Source organism: Aureococcus anophagefferens (genome assembly GCF_000186865.1).
Source record: "Aureococcus anophagefferens unplaced genomic scaffold AURANscaffold_1, whole genome shotgun sequence".
Lineage (NCBI taxonomy): Eukaryota > Pelagophyceae > Pelagomonadales > Pelagomonadaceae > Aureococcus > Aureococcus anophagefferens.
In genome coordinates this window covers 1,757,929-1,766,426 of record NW_008705561.1, presented here as the reverse complement: position 1 = coordinate 1,766,426, position 8,498 = coordinate 1,757,929, and the positions used below count along the sequence as shown (strand labels likewise).

Here is an 8,498-nt window from a genome sequence, read left to right as displayed (position 1 = left end):
GCCGGCTGCTTCTCCATCGCGGCGGCGCCAGTGGGTGCCCGGGCGACGCAGCAGTTCTCCTTGTCCATCCGCGCGCGGTGGCTTGCCTCGTCAGCGCGCGTCCGGGTGGGCAGCGAACTGACTGTTTGACGTCGGGGACGATGGCTCGGGCAGCTTCTCGACACAACTGCCGCGCGAGCGGCCGGGCTGCCGGGAAGCATGTCGACCTTGCAGCACCGTCGCTGATGGTGAACCTTGCGGCTCGAGCTCATTTCATCGCCTGTCGCGCTTGGCCGCCGTCCGAAGCGCCGTGCCGTGCGCCGCGACCGCACCGTTGCTGGCACGCAGAAGCGTCGCGAGGCTGCGAACGTCGGTCGGTGATCGCAACACAGAAAGCGCCGCGGCGTCGACGCGCGCACGCGATCGGCGATGGCGCTGCCGCTCTTCGGGCAGCAGGGCGGCGTGTCGCGGAAGCAGGCGCCGTCGCTCCTCGAGACGGAGCACGCCGCCAGCGATGCGGAGCTCCTGGAGTCGGCGCGGGCCGCGCTCCGCGACCTCTGCGACGGCGGCGCGCGCGCGCTCGACGGCTTCGGCGCGTCGCTTCTCGGCCCCGCGTCCGCCGAGGCGGACCGGCCGACGATGGACGCGGCGGCCCGCGACGCGCACGACGCGGCGCTCCGGGCGTTCGTCTTCGCGCTCGCGCCCGTCGGCGGCCGCTTCGAGGCGCACGTGATCTTAGATTATTTGGCGCGGACCGCGGACCTCCTCGAGGCCTGCCCGGCGGACGCGCTGCGGCTGCTCGCGCCGCACTGCGCCGCGTCGCCGTCGGCGGCGCGCGTCTTCTGCCGCTGCGCCCTCGCGAGCCCGCGGCTGCCGCGCAAGTGGGCCTTCGCGGTCCCCGCGGCGAAGGAAGCGGAGCGCGCGGCCGTCGCCGACGCGCGGCCCGTCGCGCTGCCCGCGGCCCTCTTCGGCAACGCCTGCGCCGCCGACGCGGCCTTCGCCGAGGACGTCGCGGGCCACGCCGTCGCCTGCGCCGGCGCCGCGGCGGACGCTGTCGAAGCGCTGACGAACGGCGCCGCGGCGGACCTGCCCCGGACCTTTGCGCCGATATTCGCGTTCGCCGCGCGGTCTTTGAGCCGCGCGGCCGCGCGCGGCCGCGACGGCAAGCTCGCGCGGCGGCTCCTGCCGAAGGCGTCCGCGTTGCTGGACACGCGGGGCCCCTGCGCGCCGGACGCGCGCGCCTGCGCCGAGGCCGTCCTGCTCGCGCTCTGCGGCCAGGGGTCGCTGAGCGACGACGCGTCCGACGCGGCCGCGGCGAGCGTCATCGACGCGTCGCTGCGCACCGGCGCGCTAGAGAAACGGAGCCTGGCCGTCGCACTCACCGTGGCCGCCTCCAAGAGCTGCCGCGCGCGCGGCGCGGCGGGCGCGCTGCCGCGGGCCGCGCTGTTGAAAGTCGTCGCGGCCCCGAACGTCGAGGCCGTCGCGCGGTCGCTGGAGGGCGACGCCGCCGCGAAGGTGCTCTGCCCCCAGCTCGCGGATTTGGCGGCGTCGGACGACGGCGACGCGGCCTTCCGCGTCCTTGAAACCGCCTTCCTCGGCGCGGGCGCGCCGCACGCGGCGCTGGCGTTGCGGTCCGTCGCGCGCCGCGAGGCGACGCCGCGCGTCGCCGCCGTCGTCGCCGCCGCGGCGCGCGCCTGCGGGTCCGGTGTCCTCGCGGGCGTGCTCGCCGACGACGCGCGCCTCGGCGCGTTGCTCGAGGGCGACCGGTCGCCCGCGCTCGCGGCGGTGCGCATCGTCCACGGCTGCGCCGACGTCGCCGCGGCGATCCGCGACCTCGCGGCGGCGCCCGGCGACGACGCCGCGTCGGCCCTCGCGGCGCTGGCGGCGGGCCCCGGCGCCTGGGACCACCTGCGCCTGGTCTTCGGGCACACGAGTCTCGTGGAAGCCCTGGAGACCGCTCCGTGCGAACCGCTCGACGACGCGCTCCGAACGTTGGCGACCGCCGCGCCGCCGCCGGACCTGGCGGCGGCGTTTTACGGCGGCCTCCTCGCGCGCGCGGACCTGCGGCGCCGCGCCGGCGACGCGAGCTGGCTCGATCTAGCCGCGCCGGCGCTCCGCGACGGCGTGCCGCCGCTCGAAGTCGCGGGCCGCGCGAGGCGCGCGCCGCCGCTCGTGCTGGCGCTCGCCGCGGGCGACGGCGCTCTCATCGCCGAGGCGCTGGCGGCCCCGGGCCTCGCCGGCGACGTCGCGCGGCGCATCGGGCCGGGGCCCGACGGCCGCACGTGGGCGCGCGCCGTCGACGCGTACGTCGGGAACGCCGCGGACGCGGCCGACGCCGCGGCCGTCGCCGCGCCGCGCCTCGTCGACCTCGCGGCGGACGACGCCACGGTCGGCGAGATCGCGGACCGCTGCCTGCGCGCCCTCGCCGCGGCGCCGGGCCGCCGGGCTTTAGCGCAGGAGTGGGGGCTCCGGCGGCTCGCGGACCGCGGCGACCTCGCCGCGGGCGTCGACGCGACGGCCGCCGCGCTCGGCGTCGACGGCCTCGTCGGCGTCGTCGCGTACGTCGCGGCGCACCCGGCGCCGCCCGCCGGCGCCGCCGCCGCGGCGCTCGGGGCCCTGGGCGACGCGGCCGCGAAGAAGCGCGCGGCCGCGAAACCCCAAACCCCGGACGCCGCGGTGCCCGCGCTCGTCGCCTGCCTCGCGTCGGCGGACGGCGACCTGCGCGCCGCCGCCGCCGAGACCTGCGCCCAGCTCACGGGGTCGCCCGCGCGGACCGCGCTGGCGACGTTCGCGCGCGGGCGCCGGGCCGCGCTCGCGGCCGACGGCCGGACGCTCGGCCGCGCGCTCGGCGCGGCGCTCGTCGAGGACGCCGACGGCCCCCTGGCGGCGGCGGTCTACGCGTCCATCGCCGCGCCCTTCGACGGCCGCGGCGGCGACGCGGCGCTCGCGGCCGCCGTCGCCGCGGCGCTCGGCGACAAACTCGCGTGGTCCGACGGCGCGCTCGGCCCGGCGCTCCGGAGCGCGCTGGGCGTCGCCGCCGACGACGACGACGCGCCGAAGAAGAGGAAGGCCCGGGGCACGAAGCTCGGCGCCAAGGTCGCGCCCAAGGCGGCGCCCGCGGCCGCGGCCGCGGCGCCGTTCGGCGCGGCGCGCGCGGCGTCGTTCCTCGCGGCGTCGTTCCTCGCGGCGAAGCTCGGCGGCGGCGACGGCGGCGACGACGACGGCGCCGCGGCGCGCGTCTGCCTCGCGGCGCTCGGCGCCGCCGGCGCCGAGGCGCCCGCGGGCGACGACTACGCGAGGCAGGCGTGGGCCGCGGCGCCGGCGCCGTCCGCGCGCGCGGTCGTCCTCGGCGCGCTCGCCGGGGCGCCGGAGCCGGCCCTGCGGCGCTGCTTCTCCGACGCGGAGCGCACGCAGCTCTTCGCGGCGCTGCTGGCGCTGCTGCGGCGGGACGGCGCGGCGCTCGCCGAGGACCGGGCGTCCGCGCTCGCGGCCGTCGCGGCCGTGGCCCCGAAGAGCGCCTGGCCCCGCGCCTGGGCGGCGGCCCTGCGCCGGCCCGGGGTCGCGGGGCTCGAGGGCGACTGCGCCGCGCTCTTGGAGGCGTCGGAGGCGCCCGGCGCGCGCGACGGCGGCTGGCTGCGGCCGCTCTTCGCGGCCGCGAAGAAGCTCCGCGCCGCGGCGGCCTGGGCGACGCTGCGGGCCGTGCTCGCGGCCGCGCGGGGTTTGCTCGAGGGCGACGGCGCGCACTCCATCGCCGCCGCGGACGTCGCGGGCGACGTCGCGTTCCTCGTCGACGCGGCCTCCGCGGACGACGGCGGCGCGCGCGAGGGCGCCGCGCGGACCCTGGCGCTCGTCGTCGAGGCCGACGCCGCCGCGGCGGCGGCGCACTGGGCGCGGGCCTTGGGCGCCGCGCGGGGGTCGAGCGTCGGCGCGCGCGTCGCCGCGGCCGTCGCCGCGGCGGCGCTCGAGCGCGGCGCGGCGCCCGCGGCGCTCTTCGACGCGGCGCTCGCGCCGGCGGAGGCCGACGACGACCCGTCGCTCCTGCGCGCCGTCGCCGACGCGTTGGGGTCCGCGGGGCCGGCGGCCGTCGCTTTGGCGTGCCTCGCGCGGCGGCGGCCGCGGACCGCGGACCGCGTGCTCGAGCGCGGCGACGCGGACGACCAGGTCAAGGCCCTGGGCCACGTCGCGCGGAGCTGCCGCCCCTTGCTCGTGGCCGCGCGCGCCGACGAGGCCTTCGACGGCGCCGAGTCGGGCGCCTTCCTGGAGCCGTGCTTCGCCGCGGGCGCGGCGGCGGCGCCCGTCGCGGTGCGCGACGTCGCGCGGTCGCCGGGCGCGGCGCTGAGCCTCGTGGCCGTCGCCGCGGGCTTCGTGCGGAAGCGCGTCCTCAAGCTGAGCCACGAGCCCGAGCTCGCCGCGGGGCGGCACCGCGGGCGGAAGCGGCGGCGGAACGGCGACGACGCGGACCGCCTCGCGGCCCAGCGCTTCCGCTTGGTCCTCTGCCAGGAGCTGAGCGGCGGCCTGGGCCTCGTGCCCGGGGACCCGGCGCGCGACGACGACGACGCGGCGCGGCCGCGCGCGTTCTCGACGGCGTCGCGGCCCGACGACGACGACGCGTGGCCGGCCGGCGAGGCGCCCTGCGGCGCGCGCCACTTCGCCCACGCGGGCCGGGCTTTAGGCCGCGCGCTGAAGCGGGCCCTGGGGCTGCTCGACGCGCCGGGCCTGCTGTCGTTCGTGGAGAAGGTGCTGTCGCGGCCGTGCCCGACGCGCGCGCGCGACGCGACGACGCGGGCCCTCGACGAGCGGCTCGACCGCGAGCGGCCCTTGTTTCGGGCGCGCGAGCCCGGCGGACCGCCGGCGGCGACGCCCTTCGCGCGCGTGCTCCTCGAGGAGACGCTGCCGAGCCTCGCGCGCGCCGTCTCCGGCGACGTCGAGCACCCGCTCGAGGACACGGCGGACGCGCGGCACGCGTCGCTCGTCGCGGCGAAGATGGCCGACGTGCTCGCGCGCGCCCTCGCCGAGTCCTGCCGCGGCGACGACGGCGCGCGCTTCGAGGTGCTCGTGGAGGCCGCGTGCGCGGCGCTCCCGCCCGCGTGCGACGGCGCGGCCGTCGAGGCCTACGGGCCCGAGCGGCCCGCGGCGGTCTTCGCGCTCGTGCAGACGCTGCTGGCGACGCTGCGGGACGCGGCGCTGCCGGCGCTCGGCGCGGGGCTGCCGCGGTGCCTCGACGCCGTCGACGCGGTCTTGGCCGTCGCCGCGGCCGACGCGCGCGCCGCGCGGCGCCTCGGCTCCCTGCGCGCCGCGGCGCTGCGCACCGTGCTCGTCGTCGCCGCGACGGTGCCGCGCTTCGCCCACGTCCGCGCGGCCGAGGCCGAGGCGGGCCGCAAGATCGCCGACGCGCTCGCGCGGGGCGTCGAGCCGCGCGTCCTCCTGCCGGCCGTCGTCGCCGCGCACGACGCCGCGGCCGCGGCCGGCGGGCCGGCGGCCGCCGCGGCGCTCCGCGTCGCGCTGCCCTGCGTGGCGCGCATGGGCCGCGGCGCGGCCAAGGCCCACGCGGCGACGGTGGCGTCCCTCGCGCTCGGCGCCGTCGACCACCGCGCGCGCCTCGGCGGCGCCGTCCAGGGCGCCGTCGACGCCGCCGCGACGGAGCTGTCGCTCGCGCTCCTGTCCAAGCTCGGCGACGCGGAGCTCGTCGACTGGCTCCGCGCGGCGGCGGCCTGGGCCGCCGCGGCGCCCGACGCCGCGGCGCCCGCGGCGGTGCTCCGGCCCGCGCCCGCGACGGACGACGAGGCCGCGGCGCGCCGGTCCGCGTTCTACTACCAGGTCGCGACGCTCGCCACGCGGTTCCGCGAGATCGCCGCGCCGCGCTGCCTCGACGCCTGCTACGACCAGTGCGTCCGCGACATGGCCTGCCCGGCGGAGGCGCGGGCCGGCAAGAAGAAGCGGAAGCGCGCCGACGCCGTCGCGGCGGCCGCGCGGCGGCTGCTGAGCTACCGCGCGCTCGGCTGCGTCGCCGCCGTCGTCGGCCACCTCGGCGAGCGCCTCGCCGGCGACCGCTTCGACGCGGCGCTCGAGCCCCTCTCCGCGGCGCTGACCTACGACGCGGCGGTCTGGGCCGCGCCGGCGGCGTTCGCCGCGTTCGTCGCCGCGGCCGCGGCGCCCGCGGCCGCGGCGCTCGGCGACGCCGTCGGCGACCCCGCGCGGCGCCGCGACCTCGCGCTCCGCCTCATGCTCCTCGCGCGCGACGGCGACGGGCCCACGCGGCGCGGCGCGCTCGCGGCCGTGCGGTCGCTCTGCGACGCGCTCCGCGAGGACGCCGCGGACTTCGCGAACCAGCTCGTCCAGGGCGTCGCGGAGTGCCTCGACGACCCGGAGTGCGCGCCGGACGCGCGCGCGCTCGTCCTCCTCGTCGAGTCCCACACGGGCATCCGGCTCGTGTGAATGGTAATCGGACTAAGTATCGGACTCAGGCTGGCAGCCTGGCGCGTTCCCCGGCGCGCGGCGTCGCGCGGTGCGACTCCGAGTCGCAGTCGCACTCCGGTTCCGAGTCCCCGCGCGATGCGAGCACGCGCAGCGGCGCTCCTTTCGTGGAGCGGTGCGTACGAAGCAGCTGGGGAACCGGGGTCTTTACATTCGCGCGCCTACTTGTCCGCGCTCGACATGCCGAAGAGGCGGTTCATCTTCTCGATGTCGCTCTCCGACGCCAGGGCCTCGCGGGGCGCCTTGATCTCCTTCACCGCCGTGGCGCCCTCGCCGCCCTCCTCGTCGCCGCCCTCGAGCGCGCCCTCGACGGCCTTGAGCTGTTTTCGCGCGGGCCGCGCGGGCGCGGGCGTGTCCATGAACGCCTCGAGGTCGTCGGCGTACTTGGCGCCGTCGAGCTTCATCTCCGCCGGCGCCTCCATGAAGAGCTTCGGGCGCTCGACTTCCGGCTTGGAACCGAGGAAGCCGAAGCTCACCTTGTGTAACAGTTTTGACATGCGGCTCGGCTCGGCGCAAAGGGGCACGAGTCGCACGGGGGCCGCGCGGCGCACGGCGGGCGCGAAGGCGCCGCAGACGGCGACGAGGGCGTGGAGGAGGCGGACCATTTTGTGCGGAAGGATGCGCGCGACGATCGACGGCAAGTGCGAGCTCCGTCTCGCTAAGCCGATGGTGTTTTGTGCATCGAGGCCATGTTAGGCTCAAGTTGAAGCCCTGGGCCAAAGACGCGATCCGGATCCTTTCTGCGCATCCAAGGCTCCGAGGACAGGCAGAAGAAACGACGAAACAAAGAGCCAAAAATAAGGTTACTACCCTTGCGGGATCGCTTCGAACGCGGCGAACGGGTTCGCCGGAGGCGCCGCGGCCGCCGGAGGCGGCGGCGGCTGCTGCGGCGCGAGCGGCGGCTGCTGCGGCGCGAGCGGCGGCGGCGGCGCCATCGCGAGCGGCGGCGGCGCCATCGCCGCCGGCGGCGCCGACCGAAGCGGCGGCGGCGCGACGGCCCACATGTCCGCCGGCGGCGCGGCCGGGGCGACCGCCGGCGGCGCCACCGGCGCGACCGGCGGCGGCGCCACGGGCTGCTGCTGCTGGTACTGCCGGGCGGCCATCTGGTCGAAGAGGTCGAAGGGGTTCGCCGGCGGCTGGAACGCCGGCGGCTCCGGCGCGGGCGCGGGCGACGACCGCGGCGTCTGCGTCGGGCTGAAGGAGAGCAGGTCCGCCTCCGGCGGCGGCGGCGGCGCGGCGGGCGCGGCCCGCTCCGGCGCGGCGTTCCGCTCCCCGACCCTCAGCTCGGGCCCCGAGGGCTGCGCCGCGAGGATCGACTCCGGCGTCGCGTCGCGCATGCGGCGGTAGGCGGCGACGGCGGCGTCCGGGTCCCAGTCGTGGCGCTCGAGGAACTTGCGCGCGTCGTTGGCGTCGGACCGCGGCGCCTTGAACGCGAACTCCCGGACGAGGCACGCGAGGTCCTCGCGCGTCGGCGGCTGCGGCGGCCGCGCGGCGGCGTCCTCGGCCATGCGCCGCGCCGTGTCGCGCGCCTTGGCGTCCTCGCGGTTCGCCTGGGCGTCGCTCACGGCCTGCCGGTCCGGCATGGACTCGAAGGGCACGGCGTCGACGCTGAGCTCGAAGCTCTCCTCGACGGACTTCGTGGCCGCGACGCGCGCGAGGTGGGCGCCCTCCATGTGGAAGGCGTGGGCGAAGCCCGGCTTCATGCTCGACGCCTCGTAGACGACGGCGCCGTCGACGGAGATGGCGCGCTTGCCCGAGACGACCGACACGCGCAGCTCGACGACGTGCGGCTCGCCGCGCGGGCCGAAGCTGAAGGCCCAGGTGAAGAGCCGCTTGCTCGATCGCACCTTCCGGCCCACGTCGGCCCGCGACTTCCGGATGCCGTAGGGCTGCGCGGCCTGCACCGTGTAGAACGCCAGCGGGTCCCGGCGCAGCTGCTCGCGCCAGGGCCGCGGCGGCGGGCGCGGCGGCGGCGGCGGCGACGCGCCGATCTCCACCTTGGCCTTGCCCTTGAGCGTCGGGAAGGACCGCGTGCCGCGGCCGTC

The 8,498-nt window shown here is 78.9% G+C and overlaps 1 protein-coding gene across 1 annotated transcript; it reads left to right on the top strand.

Annotated features, from left to right (window-relative positions):
• Positions 1-408: 408 nt before the first annotated feature.
• Positions 409-8,322, top strand: AURANDRAFT_70565 (hypothetical protein; the record flags this gene model as incomplete). Its single annotated transcript, XM_009034405.1, has 3 exons — positions 409-6,408; positions 6,444-6,513; positions 7,307-8,322. The coding sequence occupies 3 exons, from the start codon at positions 409-411 to the stop codon at positions 7,798-7,800; spliced, it is 6,564 nt and encodes a 2,187-aa protein (XP_009032653.1).
• Between the last annotated feature and the right edge of the window lie 176 nt (positions 8,323-8,498).